At 39.8% G+C, this 20140-nt stretch overlaps 1 protein-coding gene and 1 long non-coding RNA gene across 5 annotated transcripts in view; one reads left to right on the top strand and one right to left on the bottom strand.

Annotated features, from left to right (window-relative positions):
• The window catches only part of WDR7 (WD repeat domain 7), a 354748-nt gene that overhangs the window by 19590 nt on the left and 315018 nt on the right, over positions 1–20140 (bottom strand). The window contains exon 27 of one of the 4 annotated variants that reach the window (XM_027526253.1): positions 2082–2471. The exons of the other annotated variants lie outside the window; for them this stretch is intronic. Within the exon in view, the coding sequence (XP_027382054.1) occupies positions 2454–2471 (18 nt within the window). The 3' untranslated portion in view covers positions 2082–2453. Of the gene's footprint in view, positions 1–2081; positions 2472–20140 lie in introns of those variants that run through there. 4 annotated transcript variants of the gene reach the window in all.
• Positions 7421–17878, top strand: LOC113882974. Its single transcript, XR_003508512.1, has 2 exons — positions 7421–8608; positions 17728–17878. It is a non-coding gene; the product is annotated as an uncharacterized LOC113882974 (long non-coding RNA).

The raw sequence follows: 20140 nt of genomic DNA, 5'->3' as shown, positions 1-20140 counted from the left end.
CCTTTGCCTTTCAGAGCTCATCTCCCAACTATTAGAACAATTTCTGTAGATTTTCCTTAAACTTTCTCCAAGCTTTCAAATCATGATCTCGTCGACCTGGATGGTATTGTAAAGGTCAACCATGTCCTCAAAATGTGGGACTACAAAACCGGACTGGGGGCTGGAACCGGGCAACTGGCTGTCATCAGAGTTGCTCATCACACCACCCAGGAGGCCAAGACTGTGCTTAATTTTATCACAAAACTGCAACTGGCTCCAAAAGCTGGTAAAGTTGTTGGCACGCAGGTGCCTGATGCCCATAGCCCTCACACATGTGGGGAGAGGCAGGGTCCCCCCCGAGCCCACGGCAACAGTGGTAGACGAAGGAAAACGAGGGGCCCGGCTCGCTCTCAGTGGGGACACAAAATACAGAACCCAGAAGAACCGACCAGGATGAAAGCGGATGGGAAGCGCGCTCCGAACGCACGCTGGCGCTGGGGAAGCCCGGCGGCTCTTGCTGGCTGTCTTCTCTGCTGCAGTGTAAGCGCGTTCACCTAGATGCGGCCCTTGGCGGTTCTACAGTGATTTTGAACAGAGATTTGAGGGTTGAAAATGGGCTGTTTATCTCTATAATTTGTTTTCTTGATGGAGGGCTGAGCCGATGCTGTATTTTTTTTTTTTTTTCACATTATGCCAACTGTGTATTAAGAGAGTCAAGCCACTGTGGCGATCTTCAATCCAACGGGTACCGGAACGATTCAATGAATTACTTTCTGTCGCTATCTAATTGAAAAGAATATACATCTAGAGCAAAAGAAAAGCAGGTTTGGTATCATTTTAGCATCTTAATGGAAAATAGATCTAAGGAGAAACATAATAAAAGTCTGCTATCTTAAGTTTTCTTATAAAATGAAATGCCTCAAGTAAACAGACTCTGTTCCCTAAAAATAGCTGCAGCATTTACTGCACATTTTCGGTTGCTGAAAGCTACTTCAGTGTCACTTGGGGACAGACTGACAGACACTGACAAGTTAAAGGCGTTTGGATATCTACACACTGGTAATCCTTAAGACATGGGCGGTAGTTTTTGAAACTTCTTTGTGGATGATTATAACCAACATGTATGTGCACAGCACACCTTTCCAGGAATAGTGAGACTCAATGAACGCTCAAGATTGCTTCACTACTGTAATTTAGGCATGAGTAAGAATTTCAGAATTTTAGGATATTGAGGCTGACGTTTTCACTCATATCAACTGTACATTATCAAAATTAAATTTAAAAAGGCAGATCTACAAATGAACAAATAAAGTGGCCATTAAAGTCAACAGTTGTTTTCCAATCTTAAAATATCGTAGCCATCATAACAGCAATCTCTATAAAAAAATATGTACTGGTTTTCGGGGGTTATTCCGTTCTGTTCAACTGAGGAACTTTTTCAGATTCAAATAAATTTTCTGTTAGCCTCATTGTTTATGTCTGACTCTTTCTTCCTCTTTTTTTGCTACAGATAATCAGGAGGTGACCACATGTGCACCTGCGCACAAACACACATCCCTCTTCTGGTTTAATAGAGCAAATATTTTCAGGATAAAGTTACTTAAAAACACCAACTTAGATTATAATAATTGATACGTCCTTTCTTTATGTGCTAGAATGATCAATTTTATAGAAATATCCTTTGAAAATTATGTTTGCCAAAAATCCCCAACATCATAAGCTTGCAATTATTTTGTGCCCTGATCGCCACTTCTTGGCTAATAAATGACGGTGGTACATTTGGACTGTGTGTGAGGCTCTCAAGCTCAGTAACAACGAGAGAATAAAGAAGTACAGACATGATTCCAACCGTAACACGTTTCCTTATATGTTAACATTTTAGTCATATTTAAAGATTATTTATGGATCCTCACACACTGAGTGCCTATATGATTTAGATAAATGTGCTTCAGGTTCAAATAAAAGGGATAGTAGATGAATGAATTTTATTAACTATTCACAGTGCTGGTATGAAATAATTATGAGACATTTATTAAAGTATAACTTTCTGTAGCTTTTAAAATACACAAATATTTTCTATAGATCTCACACCCAAAGCTAAATATTTTTGATCATACTTTTAATATACTTCTATTCAAATATACACTACAAGACTTAAAATGAACAAACTTTTGCCTTTTTATTCTCAGACTATGAAAATTCTGTTAAAAAAAAAGAAATTCTGTTGTTAAATATTAAAAGGATTCCTGAGAAATTAGGCCAGCATAAAACAGCTATGTACATTTTCAAAGAAGACAGAGGAGAGTATATTGTTAAAGGTAATACTATGCCACAAAACTAAATTCCAATAGCTTCCATTTAGAGTTCCTTGCAGGACTTCAGGCCCTTCCACAGCAGCCTTCAGTAGACACGCGTCCACAGGAACCGGTGGGACAGCAATCGCATCACAGAGGCAACGCCCATCCAGATGGACCTCAGCATTTCCGTGGGTTCTGATTTGGGTCAAGGTGAACACAGATGGTTTTGGCTAGAGCTTCATGACAAGGCTTCATGCGCCTGCCCTCTTGGCTCTCTCTGGCCTGGTACAGGGCATGCTGACACAAAACATCTTACGCAGAATGCACTAATATGGGATTTATTTTTCAAAATCACATTTCACAAGAACCTAATATTTTCATTATTCCAAAAAGAGAAATGACTTGAAAGTGTTAAAGAAACCTAAAGTATTAAATACGTTTCTAAAATTCATACATGTATCAACCAGTATGTTATTCTATCTTTTGGCTCATACTTGCTTCCGAGATTGAGAATATATACACTAATACACAATACAGATTCAGGGATTTTATACTTTTATGGGTGGTTTTTATCCTTCTTTAACTTATTAAAACAGAAAATCAGATTGCTGCTGCTAAGTCACTTCAGTCGTGTCCGACTCTGTGTGACCCCATAGATGGCAACCCATCAGGCTCCCCCGTCCCTGGGATTCTCCAGGCAAGAACACTGGAGTGGGTTGCCATTTCCTTCTCCAATGCATGAAAGTGAAAAGTGAAAGTGAAGTCGCTCAGTCGTGTCCGACTCTTAGCGACCCCATGGACTGCAGCCTACCAGGCTCCTCCGTCCATGGGATTTTCCAGGCAAGAGTACTGGAGTGGGGTGCCATTGCCCTCTCAGAAAATCAGATTAGCTTGGAACATAACCTAATTAATTAGGTTATTAATTAATTACAAGGTCTATTTCTTTGTTAAGTCAAGAAACCCAAAATTAGAACACTATAAAATCATCCTTCTATCTTTGATGTATCATTCCATATTTGCAATATTAAAATAGTAATAAAACAATACAATAATATATGTAGGACTTTTTTTTTTTTTTCACAGAGCAATTACATTTGAAAATATTCCCCAGCAGTTACTAAGGTCAAATAACACTGATACTACTTGTTAGTCCTGACTTATTCTGAGACTACCTCATGTTTACCTAATGGATTAAAGTTGATCCTTGTTGGTTTTAGAGGTCAGCAAAATCTTCTGAGACACAATTTGCTTATTTGTAAAAATAAGGATGATATCTGTTTTTCCCAACTCATGGGATTTAATATTCTTAGGAGAAATGTACAATAACAGGTTTAAAATGTTTATCAAGAGCTTATTATGTTCTAGGACCTGTGTTAGATATCAGTAGAAAGATGAGATATGACCCCTGTCCATGAACTGAGGAGGAGAGGAGGACAGGCCGACAGTAAGCAACCAGTATGTAATACGAGAACTGGCATGCCGGAATATGTGTACGGTGGCATGGAGACAGAGGAATAAGCAGCAGTTTCCATTCAGGGGTTGGAGGTGTCAGAACAAAGTGCGGTGAGGTGCTGGTGGAGAGGTCTTTAACGGAGCAGCCGGCCTGCAGGACAAGACTTGACGCCAGCAGGCAGGTGACTGTGGTCAGACTTGGGAGAGTGCAGACGCAGGCGAGGGCCAGGAAACGCTGGGCACCCTGTGTCCCCCTGCCAGCGGAACCGTGAGAGGCCAGAGGGACACAGGGAGAGGGCTTTGGAGATGAGGGAAGAAGCCAGCTGTGGCCAGGTGATAAACCACCTGTTGCTTGTGCTAAGAACTTGACTTGGTTTACAGCTCCAAACTCCACAAGGAGTTTCCCCAAGTTTTTAAATAAGGGAATAGTCAGATCAGACCAGTTTTAGGAAAACTCTGGCAGAGAGAAGGGAGAGAAATTAGGAGACAAGGAATGGTTGGCAGGCAAACACAGCAGGTAAGTTAGGAGTTGAATGAAGATCGGGATGCGGGCAGGAAGAGAGGTCCGACTGGATGGGCGGTGATGCTGTTTCCTGGACAGGGAGGCATAAGAGAAAGAAAGCACTCTAACAGGACTTAGTGGGGACGGAAGGGGTCCGTGGGATGTCATCTGGGGGAAATGAGCTGAGTTTGGGACACGTAGGTATTAATGTGGAGGACTTGAGTAAGTAGTTAGAAATACGTCAGAAAATTAGAAAGAAAAATGTGGAACTCAGGACAAGATATATGGAAAGGAGAGACAGATTTGGGAGTTGTTAGCACACAGACACACGTTGAAGACACAGATTCTACACTTGGCACTGTTCCTGGCACATGCCAGTCTCTCCATGAGTATCTGTTAAATGCTTGAGCGTAAGGGGCTGAGATAACCCATGAAAAGCAGACAGAGTGAAAAGATGTGGTTGAAATGACAGAGGACACTGCCACTTAAGGGGTGGGCAGAAAAGAAAGGGCTGGTTTATTAAATTACAATTTGTAGACTTGAAATTTCAAAGTTTTAGGCTAATATTTTTAAATGAAAGCCTTCAAAGTTGTCCGCAGCATACAAGTCACTTTTTAGGCAGAGAATTTTGTGATGACTCACTGCAGTTAATACTTAACAAAACTGCTTTGAAGTTTGATAATATCTTATCTTTTAAATAATCACCCTTTATCAAGTAGTAATTATTTAACTCAGATCAGGAAATAACTTATTAAAAAGGCAAGTTGCTAGGATCAAAAGCATATATTTGAATTAGAATTGAACTTCTAATTCCAAATGACCAATACTAATTAACTGATAACACTGACAGTCCCATTTCTGTAATTTTAACTTTGCTTAAATTTCATCAGTTATCCACAAATATTGATATTTTAGAAAGGTCATTATATAATAGGGCTAATAGACTTCTTTGAATATAATTACGTTAAAAAAGATATACTATTTAAGGGAAAGACAAAAGGGATTTTAAAGTGGAACTTGTTACGTCTTTGCATATGTGAGTGTATGCAAATATATACACATACGTATTTGGTTACTCACTTTGATATACAGATCCTTTTAAAAAATGAAAGGAGAAATATTTTAATCAAGCTAATGATTTATAAAGACTCATATTAATGATCACAGCCACCAATTTTGTTCTGATAGAACTTTCACTGATTTACTGGATTCATAAACTAGAATCAATACAAGATATATCAGACAATTTACCACTGATGATAGGGCTTCCCAGGTGATGCTAGTGGTAAAGAATCTGCCTGCCAATGAAGAGTCACGGGTTTGATCCCTGGGTTGGGAAGATCTCCTGGAGGAAGAAAATGGCAACCCACTCCAGTACTCTTGCCTGAAAAATTCCACAGACAAGAGGAGCCTGGTGGGCTACAGTCCATGAGGTTGCAAAGATCTGTGGGGTCACAGAGAGTTGGATGCTACTGAGCACATAGAGTCATACAACACGTATTTAGGCAAGCGTTCCCTATAGTTAGGCCAAAGAGAATTCACTTACATGAAAAGGAAAATGAATTAAATATCCTCTTGCTGAGAATAAGCTCTACAGGAATATTCATTTGATACCCCTAGAGTGGGAGATATGCTGCTTGAAACCTTTTATATCTTTAATGCAATAACACTGCCTAATGATAAGGCAAACTAAAAGGCCAATTCATTATAAAATCCAATATTTGGACCATGAAACTCTTTAGCACTTAATAAGCAATTAATATTTGTCAATGAAAAAATGTTGTGGTAACACAAGGTGAAAATCAATACCACTAGCCCACTTGTTGCCCTCTCCAGCACTGACAAGCTACCCACATCACTACAGTCCTTAAGGGAAACAACTGTTTTGATGGTTTAATTTATGCTCTTCACAAGCAAACATGAATCCTCTGAAGTTCTAACTCAGAACACACTTTGTTACTAATCTGCTTATAATTGCTATTACGTATGTAATGCACAGATGTGTGCCTTGAAATAACATTCTATGCCTTATAACAAATACTATTAAAAGCATACTTTATAGTATACACACTAATTTTATCCACTGAGCAAAACTGAGCAAAGCATATAAACCTCCAGAAAAAGCCTTCCATTTAATACAATACTTTCTTTTTAAGAGTAAATATATAAAGAAGGCAGTTTGGACACGTGTCTGAAGGCTTAATAGATTATATATATAAACTCTGCAAAAATGGTTTTTAACAGGTGTATGATTTTTATTTTGGGTGGTTTCTTTCTTTCTTTTTTTTTTTTAAAGAGTAACACACAAAAAAAGGAAATGAAGAATTACCTATAACCTCACCACTCTTTTTTAAGTACCTGTTATACAACTGAAACCCTACCCAACTATTTTTCACTAATCAGGTCCCATGCCTCAGAAGAACTACCAAGGGCCCTTTGGGATACATCCTTCCAGACTTTCTATTAGCTTGTCTTTGACATCATAAAGTTTATCAGCTTTTCTTTTCTTAGTATGAAACATCTGCTATCCCTCTACATTATTTTTTATAAAGATATTTGTTCAGAGATGAGACTTGTTGGATCATTTTAAATGCTAAAATAGTGCCCCACGTGACAAGTGTATGCCCACCCCCCAACTTACTCCTGTTTGTTTTTTTTTTTAAAAAGAGAGAAACACTATTTAACACATTTAATTCCTTCTATAGCTTGGAAAAGACAAAGACTCACCAATCATTTTTGTAAAACAATAAAATAAATACAAGACAGGTGTGCTCTTTGAAAGGGGAAGCTTCTTTCAGAAAGCAATACTATGGCTGAAGAAACATTTAAAAAATAGTATTTTGAGAGTTGGACCATAAAGAAGGCTGAGTGTCAAAGTATTGATGCTTTTGAATTGTGGTGCTAGAGAAGACTCCTGAAAGGCCCTTGGACAGCAAGGAGATCAAACTATCAATCTTAAAGGAAATCAACCCTGAATATTCATTGGATGGACTCATGCTGAAGCTGAAGCTCAGTACTCTGGCCTCCTGATGCAAAGAGCCACCCTGGAAAAGACCCTACTGCTGTGAAAGATTGAGGGCTGGAGGAGAAGGGGACGACAGAGGATGAGATGGTTGGATGGCATCGCCGACTCAATGGAAATGAGTTTGGGCAAACTCCAGGAGATGGTGAAGGACAGGGAGGCCTGGCATGCAGCAGTCCATGGGGTCACAAAGAGTCAGACTTGACTTAGCGACTGAACAACAACACTTTTATGGTGAATGCTTCATTTAACAGTCAATTGAGATAGATATTGAGATATGGCATTGTAGAATAAGACTGCACTAAAAATTGTGGGTTTTAAACTTCTCATTATTCAGGAGTCAGAGTTTGAAACTGCTTTAGCACTAACTTACCCTCACTACAGAGCAAACAACCGGTGAGCCTGAGAAAACTTACAACCGCCTTCACAGCGAAGGTTTGAGTTAACAGAGAACAGGAAGGCCCATTTCTGGATCTTTGGAAAGTTTAAAATTTCATGAGAATTCTGATTCACACTTCCACTTTTACATATGAAAAAGTCAGAGTCCAAAGTCAGTCAATGGTACACGTGAGGTGAGAATGAATTGATACTGTGAGAATTTCTTTGCATTTTAAATTCCTGAGATTAATTTTGCATTAAAATATAAGAAATAATAAATGATTCTATTTGTAGTTTGTACATTCAAGACCGGCTGTGTCATTCCATGTTACTCCACATGCAATCTAGACACTTTTTCATTTTTAATGATCACACTCTGGGAGAAACTTTTACATGTAGCCTGTTGCAGTATTTCCAAAAAGGTAGTCATCAAAAAACAGGTTTGGAATTCTGTTGTTTAGAACTCAGAACACAATTATCTACAGAAACAATGCCACAAATAACAGATTTCTAGGCCAGCTTCCAAAAGTCTATAGAATTCTTACTGTTGCAGAATTTGTAGGGCCAGTTCAATCTCCTAAGCACTATTTATAACAGTTTCTCTGAGAAAAAGCATTTCAAGGTGCAAGTCAGACACTAGGAACCTACTTATCTACTGTATATACCAGACTCTTATACGTTCTAATATCTTTACATATATAGAGGGCATATGTACGTAAAGCCCAGCAGGAATATATGTGGGATGTCAGGGAAAAGTATGAGGTTACCTGTCTTAAACCCCTGGACACTGGACCCCCCCCAGAGGTGACACTCCTTCTCCTGCCCCTCTACATACAGGCTCTGTGGTATTGCTAATGGTGACCTTCAAGGGACTAATGCCAACACGTGCCTCCCAGGACTGCTGCTCCCAGGACCACTGTTCCCATGGCAGGCCACTGCCGACCCATGCCTCTGCAGGAGACCCTCAAACACTCAAAGGTGGGTCTGACTGAGTGTCCTGTGAGCTCACTGCTCCTTCCCCCTGGTTCCCGGTGGGCACAAAGGCTTTGTCTGTGCTAAGAGTCGAGGGGTTTGGTTGGGAGTCACGTTCCAGTAGAGCTTAAGCTATGAGACTATAGTAAGAAACCGTGGAGGTTTTTGGGCAGCGATCACGAGTGGTTATGTGGTGGTGGTGATGCTGGTGCTGGTAGTGGTGATGCGGGGGGTGAGTGTGTTGTGTGTGTTTATGTGTATGCTGGGGTGAAGTAGGGGACAACAAGTGTTCCATGCAGAGTGTAATATAATCACAAGACTGAAAGAAAGAGAGTGTACGTTGTAAGAAAAACTAAAAAGTCCTCAGAATGATTAGGACTTAACAGTAGAAGGGATGGCGTGGAGAAAGATAAAAATGGATGGAGAATTAGGCTGAAGACAGACCATGAAGAGCCCTGGGATTTTCAGTGAATATATACTAACTGTGAACACATACTGTTAGAGGGACGTTTACACCCAGCAATAATATTTAAAAAAATATTTACTAGAAGACATTGTAGGATCCAAACCATCACTGTTTACATACAATTGACTTTTACAAATATAATTGTTTATAGATTCATATATAAACCTTTTTCCAGTAGTCATGGATGGATGTAAGAGTTGGACTATAAAGAAACATGAGCACCAAAGAATTGATGCTTTTGAACTGTGGTGTTGGAGAAGACTCTTGAGAGTCTCTTGGACTGCAAGGAGATCCAACCAGTCCATCCTAAAGGAAGTCAGTTCTGAATATTCACTGGAAGGACTGATGCTGAAGCTGAAGCTCCAATACTTTGGCCACCTGATGCAAAGAACTGACTCACTGGGAAAGACCCTGATGCTGGCAAAGATTGAAGGCAGGAGGAGAAGGGGACAACAGAGGATGAGATGGTTGGATGGCATCACCGACTCAATGGACATGAGTTTGAGCAAGCTCTGGGAGTTGGTGATGGACAGGGAGGCCTGGCGTGTTGCAGTCCATGGGGTCACAAAGAGTCGGACGTGACGGAGTGACTGTACTGAACTGAATAAACCTTTAGATATTAGATTCATATCTAAACAATTCATCTCTAAACTTAGATTCATATGATGTAAGATTCATAACTAAAATGACCATGGTTTTGGTCACTTTATATTTAGATAAGTATGGTTTAGTTTTGGGGAAAAAATGGTAAATAACTTGATCATTTTCTCCCAGAATAATATCAGAATACTTATTTAAGTGTAACTAACATGTTCAACAAAGGTCCGTCTAGTCAAGGCTATGGTTTTTCCAGTGGTCACGTATGGATGCGAGAGTTGGACTGTGAAGAAGGCTGAGCGCCGAAGAATTGATGTTTTTGAACTGTGGTGTTGGAGAAGACTCTTGAGAGTCCCTTGGACTGCAAGGAGATCCAACCAGTCCATTCTAAAGGAGATCAGCCCTGGGTGTTCTTTGGAAGGACTGATGTTGAAGATGAAACTCCAGTACTTTGGCCACCTCATGCGAAGAGTTGACTCGTTGGAAAAGACTCTGATGCTGGAAGGGATTGGGGGTAGGAGGAGAAGGGGACGACAGAGGATGAGATGGCTGGATGGCATCACCAACTCAATGGACGTGAGTTTGAGTGAACTCCGGGAGTTGGTGATGGACAGGGAGGCCTGGTGTGCTGCGATTCATGGGGTTGCAAAGAGTCGGACACGACTGAGCGACTGATCTGAACTGAACTGAACATGTTCAAAAAGTTAGTGAAAACATTTTCTTGGGATTTGGGTGAACCTAAAAGTAAACTTTTCAGTATTTTTAACATAAAGTCTATTTCAAACAAATGGTACAGGTCTTAAGATAAAAGATATTGTGTTTTGGACTTCCTAGAGCATAAATTCTTTAAAATTAAAAAAAAAAAAACTGTAGGACCATAAAACAAAGAACATTTAATTACTGAGATTTGTCCACATTCAAGTTTAGCCTCTGTGAACACTACAATAAATCTATACAAATATACTTTACCATGTCATGAATTTATATTTCCCTTGATCGCTTTTGATTTCAGTTTTGAACAAAAGTAAGATAAAACCACCACAGAAGTGTAAAGATGTCGAATTTATCTAACTGCTGTATAAAATTAATGACTGATTTTTTTTTTAAGTAAAGCATCTTTTCACTGATTATTAGAACTGCTTAGAATGTGAACTGCATGATTTTTCATGGCTGCACACTCAAGGACAACAGAGAATGACCTTGAACAGCAGTGTATAAAAATACATTTATCACTGAAATGGCATGCTGGCTGCCAGTCAATATATGCCTCTCATTTGTTAGGAGGTTCTCCTGCTGTGATTCCCTCATTACAATTTGCTTTTACTTCCTGGGCAAATGACAACTAGAAAATGAGGCAGCTTCTTTCTTGACCAAACTTAATCCAGAAAAAATGAGATGACAGCTGCAGCCACTCAAGTGTTACAGGACATTTTACACGTGTTTGTAGAGGCCCGATTATATATTCTAAATATTACATCACTGGGTGTGACAGCCGGCACATTATCTCACTATCCTAGTCTCCTTCGTTTGTGGGAAGAAGGGTTTCAGAAACAGGATACTTTTTAGTTACGAAATAATTTCTTGTATCCCATCTGATCTTTTTCTAATCAAATAATCTGAGGTGCAGAATGCAGATAAACACTCAATTTAGAGACAGGCTGGAGAAAACATTCTAAGATACTCTGAAGAGAATTATTCAGCTACAGTTGTCAGCTGAAGGGAGTAACTAACTCCTGTCTTGCGCTTCTATGACAGTCTCAGTGTACAGCTTACATTTTTCTAGGAAGCAAAAAAAGGTAGATTCACTTAGATAATTTACTTGTACTAGAAATATATGTGTGAAGAAAATTATAGTACAGTCACATATAGTTTTAAGTTACGTTTATTTTTTCATATAAGGATTTTCTGACCCACTGATTTCTAGTCACGTTTTGAGACACCTCAGGGCACAGTACCTTATTACAAGAGATGTGGAATTACCACAAAATGCTGAAAACAAAAACAACCTTTCCTTTAAATTAAAAAGTACAGATGCTAGAAAGCACCCTGGGAAGGGGAAGACAAAGGAAATAAAAACTCCAATGACTAGTAATAAGGTACACAGAATAAACTAAAAAAAAAGACTTAAAATAATTATTCGTTTGGTTTTAGTTTTCCTCTACTTAGTGCGGCCAAACAGTTTCTGTTCTGGTAGATGGGCCCAGTTTTCTAGTTGGAGTATGCATTTGGGACTCTGTTGAGAAGTTTACAGTCAGAGATTAGCAAAGAAACAGACTAAAAATATAGGTAGGTGGATGAACAAGAACGTGACGCTAAGTGAAATCATTCAGACACATACACTAAAAACACATACCGATTAATTCTACTTATGTGAAATTCTCGATGAGGCAAAACTACAGTGACAGGAAGAATCAGGGGTCGCCAGGGTGTGAGGACTGACTGCAAAGGGGTAGAAGAAGTTTCGGAGGGTGACAAGATTGTTCACACTGGCTAACACCCATCCAACTGTGCCCTGACAGTGGGTGAGTTTACTACATGTAAATTACACCTTGTTAAATCAGGTACCAATACGGACACAGAGGAAAACAGATACAGTAGCAAAGAGGGGGTGGCGTAAGAACTGGTGCTTTCGTCACTATTGCCCGGAAGCGCTGAGAAATGCACACAGCTAATTCCTTAGCGTATGGGGTTTGGCTGCTCCCCAGAAGCCATCCTCCAGTTCTTCAATGGTCTCAAAGGGCGGCACAGCCACAGTTGCTCCTGGGGAAAGTTAACTACAACTAAGGACAGAGATGGTATGGACCTAACAGAAGCAGCAGATATCAAGAAGAGGTGGCAAGAATACACAGAAGAACTACACAAAAAAGATCTTCATGACCCAGATAACCATGATGGTATGATCAGTCACCTAGAACCAGACATCCTGGAATGTGAAGTCAAGTGGGCCTTAGGAACCATCACTGTGAACAAAGCTGGTGGAGGTGATGGAATTCCACTTGAGTTATTTCAAATCCTGAAAGATGATGCTGTGAAAGTGCTGCACTCAATATCCAGCAAATTTGGAAAACTCAGCAGTGGCCACAGGACTGGAAAAGGTCAGTTTTCATTCCAATCCCAAAGAAAGGCAATGCCAAAGAATGCTCAAACTACCGCACAATTGCACTCATCTCACACGCTAGTAAAGTAATGCTCAAAATTCTCCAAGCCAGGCTTCAGCAATATGTGAATCGTGAACTTCCTGATGTTCAAGCTGGTTTTAGAAAAGGCAGAGGAACCAGAGATCAAATTGCCAACATCAGTTGGATCATCGAAAAAGCAAGAGAGTTCCAGAAAAACATCTACTTCTGCTTTATTGACTATGCCAAAGCCTTTGACTGTGTGGATCACAAAAAACTGTGGGAAATTCTGAAAGAGATGGGAATACCAGACCACCTGACCTGCCTCCTGAGAAATCTGTATGCAGATCAAGAAGCAAGTTAGAACTGGACATGAACAACAGACTGGTTCCAAATTGGGAAAGGAGTACATCAAGGCTGTATATTGTCACCCTGCTTATTTAACTTATATGCAGAGTACATCAGGAGAAATGCTGGTCTGGATGAAACACAAGCTGGAATCAAAAGCTGGGAGAAATATCAATAACTTCTGATATGCAGATGACACCACCTTTATGGCAGAAAGTGAAGAGGAACTAAAGAGCCTCTTGATGAAAGCGAAAGAGGAGAGTGAAAAAGTTGGCTTAAAACTCAACGTTCAGAAAACTAAGATCATGGCATCTAGTCCCATCACTTCATGGCAAATAGCTGGGGAAACAATGGAAACAGTGAGAGACTTTATTTTGGGGGGCTCCAAAATCACGGCAGATGGTGACTGTAGCCATGAAATGTAAAAGATGCTTGCTCTTTGGAAGAAAAACTATGACCAACCTAGACATCTTTTAAAAAGCAGAGACATTACTTTGCCAACAAAGGTCCATTTAGTCAAAACCATGGTTTTTTCAGTAGTCATGTATGGATGTGAGAGTTGGACTATAAAGAAAGCTGAGCACCGAAGAACTGATGCTTTTGAACTGTGGTGTTGGAGAAGGCTCTTCAGAGTCCCTTGGACTGCAAGGAGATCCAACCAGTCCATTCTAGAGGAAATCAGTCCTGAATATTCATTGGAAGGACTGATGCTAAAACTGAAACTCCAATACTTTGGCCACCTTATGTGAAGAATTCAGCCCTTAGAAAAGATCCTGATGCTGGGAAAGATTGAAGGCGGGAGGAAAAGGGGACGACAGAGGATGAGATGGTTGGATGGCATCACCGACTCAATGGAACTGAACTGTTTCTCAATCGGGATACCCTTCCTGTAAATCCGCCGGGAGTGTTCTTTTCCTTGAACTCTTGCTCACCACTCTAGTAGCTTTGTGCATGCCACCAGAAACCATTTCTTCCTTTTTAATATAGTCATACATTTTTGCTCAACTTATAATACTGGCTATTGATTCAGGACTGCTGGACCAAACCGTCTTAACTTCATTGTTTTAAAGTTCTAAATCTAAATTTATATCTATCACTGTCCACAAATACTATGCTAATGCAAAAGGTACAGGATTTAGTAAAGTATTTTTGAAATTCTAGAATCTGCAAATAGAAAATTCCATACATTAAAGATTATATACCATAAAGATGTTAAGACTCATATTTAATAGATGGCATTAGTACTGAAATGGACAATCCAGCTTTTACACGAGGAAAATTTTTGAACATTTTCCAGAAGAGCAATCAAGCTATAAGAAAATAATAAGCCACGCACTTCACATGTGTTTGTCTAAAAGGGCTTTCCACTTCTCTGCAAACTTGTGAGAGTGACACAGTAAAGGAGCTGCTATTTAAGCTAATCGATTTTCAACATACTAATTCTTTTTCAGAAAGGAAGATTACAAAACTACTGAAAACCAAAATGGTTAAGACCTATTAGAAAAACTTAATTTGTCTACAGAATATGGCACTTAAAATAACACCCAATAAAGGGGCATGGAAAACAAGACATTCAACGAAGGGAGAACGACATAAATAATTTAGTATCATCCTTAATACACACCTTCTCCATTAAGAAAAATAAGAAATTAAAGAACACAGGGTCAGTGAAATTAGATTGGAGTAGTATTCATTAAGATTCCTCTTCTTGGCCACTGAATAAATTCTGATTTATGATACGCTTTTAAAAATATGAATGTAATTCTAGTTAATTAAATACAAATACTAATAAATCTCTTTAAAACAACTTTATAAACTGAAGGCTCACACTGCCAGGATCCTGCTTGCTGACAGTCTCCTGGACGTTCCCATACTCTATCTGCTAGTAGCGCTTAGTCGCTCAGTCGTGTCCGACTCTGTGGCCCCATGGAGTGTAGCCTGCCAGGCTCCTCTGTCCATGGGATTTCCCAGGCAAGAATACTGGAGTGGGTTGCCATTCCCTTCTCCAGGCGATCTGCCCAACCCAGGGATCGAACCCACATCCCCTGTGTCTCCTGCATTGCAGGCGGATTCTTTCCCCGCTGAGCCACCAAGGACTCCATAAATATTCTGATCCTCCCAATTCCTCATGTGGAGACTATTCCTAAGGAGCAGTGACCTTCAACCAGCTGTACGGCTACTGCAGGCGCAGAGTGCAGAAACTCGCACAGCGAATTCCGAGCCCGCTGACCTGCAGTGGATGCCAGCGGGAGAGAGGCCCGCAGTGGCCAGTGCACAGAGACCACTCTGTTCAGAAAGTGCCGTTGGGAGGGTTTCCGGAGTCCTACTTCTGCCCTACTCGGGAGTTATCTGTAGTTTTCTATTTTTCTTGCCATCTTCCATTCTCTCTCTCTGTGTTGTTGAGTTTATTATATAAGAAGAGAATGCAAAAGCATTAAATTCCCATTAGTCTTGGTTATTTTTCATTGACTGTTTTCTCTACCATAATGTATCTCTATCTCTCCTTGGCTCTCAACACAAAAAAAAACCTTTATTGCTGAGTTTTTTTTTCCCCTTGGCCTACATGTTTTGGAACACTTTTTTGTTTTTCCTAATCCTTTTTTCTAGATATTTTTCAAGGACTTACATGCCTCAGACTAACACAGGGGCTGACCTCATGGAGAAAGGTTGAAAAGAGTTCCTACTTCCCTTTCCCATTATTTTAGCCATCTCAGAACAGTGATTTAAAAGAGTCCTGTGGTGAACTCTTTCTTCCCAACTGAGGTTTAATGTATAATCCATTATCATCATTCTATAGATATTATTTCCTAATATTTATTCCTAAAATATTTATATCTATTATCTCAACCTAGTCCATGAATTTAACTTTTATAAAGTTCTGTATTCAGAAACTTTCTTCCAATCCTAAATTCTTTACCAGGTTTTTTTCTAATATGCTCAACACAAGGATGGATGTTGCAGAATACAGAGTGATTGTGAACTCTGTTATTGCCTATGAACTCTCACATTAAACTAAAGGACTGCACTGTCAGGACTTTTCACTGACATTCTCTGTAAAGTTTATCATATTGTATTTTTTAGTATAAGACTCCATAAATAATCTCATAACTGTGACTTCTTCAGGCAGGAGCCATTCCCACATATTTGAAATCATGGGATAAATTACATACCTTCTTATATGACACATTATTCCTACTGGCACTAGGTTGGGATATTGTTGCTAAAAGCTTATTTTCCTTAGCTATTAAGTGCTATAATATACTATCAAGAACTTGGAATAATCAGGAATAAGACCTGTAGTTTCTCAAATATTCCATATTACTATATTTTTAAAAAGTATTTTCTTATTTTATAAGTAGAATAAGGTCCTTAATTTTTTGTGTGTGTAAACATCATTTAAATTACATTCATGTCCTACAAAAAATAATAATTGGATTAAAAAAGGTGATTTTTTTTTTTGATATGTACAATCTGGTAAATTTTATTTTTTAGTGACTTTTGATGACATTTTGCAGATTTGTCACAGCTATTGTATCATTTGATAATTAACTCACTGACATGGACATCCAAGCTTCAACTCATCATTCCTTAATAGAATTCTATATGGGGGTGGGGTGTGGTTACAAAATCAAAGTGCCTGGTAAAAGGAGGATGAAGTTATGATTAATCCAAAGCCACTAAAGGCCACATTGGTTTCAAGTATGATGAGAGAATTCAATTCTTTCCCTGTAGACCGTTTTGTCCCACACAAAGTATGCCCCACCTCCATGTTTCAAGAGCGTCTCCTCCAATCTGAATTCATTAAATAGAACCCACTAAACCCTCCAGTCATGCCTACAACCGCAGTGTCAAATACGTGTGCCAAGAGATGGCAGCACTTGGCCTTTGCCCCGTGAGGCAAGCGTCCTGGGAACACGCATGGCTCCCGGGAGACCTCACAGGTCCGAGGGCGGGGAGACACACGAAACCCCGCAATCCTTGGGTCCTCGCTGGGGGCTCTGGATGCCGCACCATCCTTTTCAGAGCCCCGTGCCCTCGGGGTGGTGGCACGCTCCCGTCCACCGTGTGCAGATTCGCTCTGCCCGGTATAGACCTGCTTTGTCTTCACTCTGGTGTCTAAAGCAACACGATGACAAGAAGGGTTTACTTTCTCCTCTGTCCCTCATCCTTACTATAAGGATTATCAGAAAAGAAAAAGGGCTTCTCTAAAGCTAGTGTTAAAGCTGTGTTTTAAAACACAGGCCTTACACATAATCACTATTTCATTTGAGGCCACAGGACTGCACAAAAGGACAGCTGAAGATGGGGAAGGCTGACTGGTTCTTGCTGTAAGCACTGCACATCCTGCTAGCCTCAGCAGCTCTGCCCTCCTCTGTTTATAACCTAAGCCATGGATTCACCTTTCTTCTGAAAAAGCTGGAATCTAGATATCAGCCCAAGTGTCAAAAAATATCCCAAGATGAATTAAATAAGAAATATTAAGAATTAAGTGTATTAAGAATTAAGAATATTAAAAATATTAAGAAATATGAATCAACTAAGAAACGATACAAGTGGAATGCTTTTCAAAGGCTTGATTACATTTGTTTGTTTTTCAGAAGGCACAAATAAGCTCCTCTCGGTTGCCAAGATGTGTGTAAGCTGTCCACACAGAAATGAAACACCCTTTGGACAACTCAGTACAACTTATTTCATTCTGCCAGGAAACACACAGATATATCTATAATAAAACTGCATTGTTGAATTTAACTTCTGGTTCCAGTCACTAATACCCGACCTTACAGATTTAATAGTAAATGCCACCCCCACCTTCTGCCTTGCCCCAACCCATGGGGAAATTCAAAAATGGATGTTGTCTTTTCAGCAAATACTTCGGCTTTGCCTCAGATGTTTACAAGTGTGATAAACATTTATTCTTTTCTATATCTGCCACTACTGTGAGGTTATTGATCAAATCATTCTTGAAAACACTCTGCCAGAGACCATGGAGAAGGATATATGTTGTTTCTGAAAAGTAATTGCTTCCTTCCTTCTGAACAATTCATTGTTTAATCCAGGTCTGTTTTACATCTGATTTTTGTTGAGATCTCATTCAAGTCACAATTTCTTACAAAACACTCAAGCAAATCTGGATTTACATAACATAATTTGCACTAGTATTACACTGCATCACTGAAATGTGATCCTTTCTATTTTAGGTTTAGAAAAGTGCCATTTTAAAGGCTCTTTGCAGGTACTCTTTTATTGAATATCACATGCTCTTTTCTACCTCTCAAGTGAAATATTAAAGAAACTTTAAAAATTAATGTAAATGCTTACATGATATGGCAGGCTAAAAAGAATAAAGAATATTATAATTAAAGAACACCCTGACGCTTGCTGTGAAGCCTCAGAATTTAAGTCCCACTTTGTACTGGTTGGCAAAAGAGAAGGGAGAGATGAGGCAGCTTTCTCTGTGTCCTTCTGAATGTGTGTGTGCTCAGGTGTTCAGTTGTGTCTGACTCTTTGCGACCCCGTGGACTGCAGCCCGCCAGGATTCTCTGTTCATGGGATTCTCCAGGCAAGAATACTAGAGTGGGTTGCCATTTTCTCCTCCAGGGGATCTTCCTGACCCTGGGACTGAACCCATGTCTCCTGCACTGCAGGCAGATTCTTTACCACTGAGCCACCGGGGAAGCTCCACTTCTGAATAGTTCTGGGCATTTCTAACTTCCTTGGGAGGCTCTCTTCCCTATGGGACAATTGCCTCAAAATTGAAGGGAAAATAAAATCTTTACCAGGCAATATCTAATTCTGCATGATTTCCCAATCTGCTAAGCAGCCTGCATTTATATATATCTTAGCTTATATTTCCTCGGGTACATCTATTTTTTACAACAACCATACATTTTACATTCCTGAATTAAGAAATTTAATCTATCTGGCAAATTTGGCCTTAAAACCTTTTTACTTTTCTTTTGACAATCGAAGTTTTAAGTATTTTCAGTAATTTGTGAACTATTTTTAAAAAAGCCTATTTTCAAGCCCAAGAATCTAAGAGGAAAAGCCCAGTTTCTTCCCTAAAGTATATACCAAAGAAAAATATAACTCTTCTTTTATTTAGGTTCACCTTGAAAAAAGAAGGAAAAAAGTAGTAACCATAGATAGCCTGGCTACTGGCTCTGCAAGAGCAGAAACAGAGTCTCAGTCAACTTGTATTACCAAAAAGAAAAAAGAAAAAAAAAAAAAAAGGATCCTCAGATGAGTGAACGAGGAGGGGAAGGGATCACAGGCAGCTGTTTATTAAATACTTCTGGACTCACTTTAAAATAGTGGACACACTGATGCTCCCATCCCTTGGACAGTCCTCTCAATTCACTGCTCTATTCTTTGATTTGAAACCATTAAGCCTCAGGCTTCCCTTGGTGGCTCAGTGGTAAAAATCCTGCCAGTGAAGGAGACATGGGTTTGATCCCTGGTCCGGTGCAGCCACAACTGTTGAGCCTGAGCTTTAGAGCCAGGAGCTGCAACTACAGGAGCCCACGGACCCTGGAGCCCGTGCTCCACAACGAGAGAGGCCCAAGCACTGCAAGGAGAGAGAAGCCCCTGATCACCAGTTAGAGAAAAGCCCACTCAGGCATGAAGAGCCAGCAGAGCCAAAAACAAATAAAGTTACATATATAAGAAAAGAAATCATTAAGCCTCAAAAAGTGGCAAGCAGTCCAGCTACCAAAGAGGCATTAATTCCAGACGCCTGTCTTATGGATCCAAGTCTCTCCATGGATGGCTTACTGAACAAAGTATCCCTTCACGGGCAGACTAGGTTCTACCTCCATGATCATGCCCTTGATGATGGTCGGGAGGGGACCCGGAAGTGTGTAGATATTACACACACTCAGGCAGTGGATGCTCTGACTGAATGTGGGGTTTCAGTACAGAGAGGAGATAGGGGTGGTGGGGAGGCGTCAGAAATCGGAGGCATTCAATGGTTCTAGTAGGTCTCATGAACTCTCAAGGGAAAGAACTCTATAA

Source organism: Bos indicus x Bos taurus, chromosome 24, assembly GCF_003369695.1.
Source record: "Bos indicus x Bos taurus breed Angus x Brahman F1 hybrid chromosome 24, Bos_hybrid_MaternalHap_v2.0, whole genome shotgun sequence".
NCBI lineage: Eukaryota > Metazoa > Chordata > Mammalia > Artiodactyla > Bovidae > Bos > Bos indicus x Bos taurus.
This window is presented reverse-complemented; position numbering and strand designations above follow the sequence as displayed.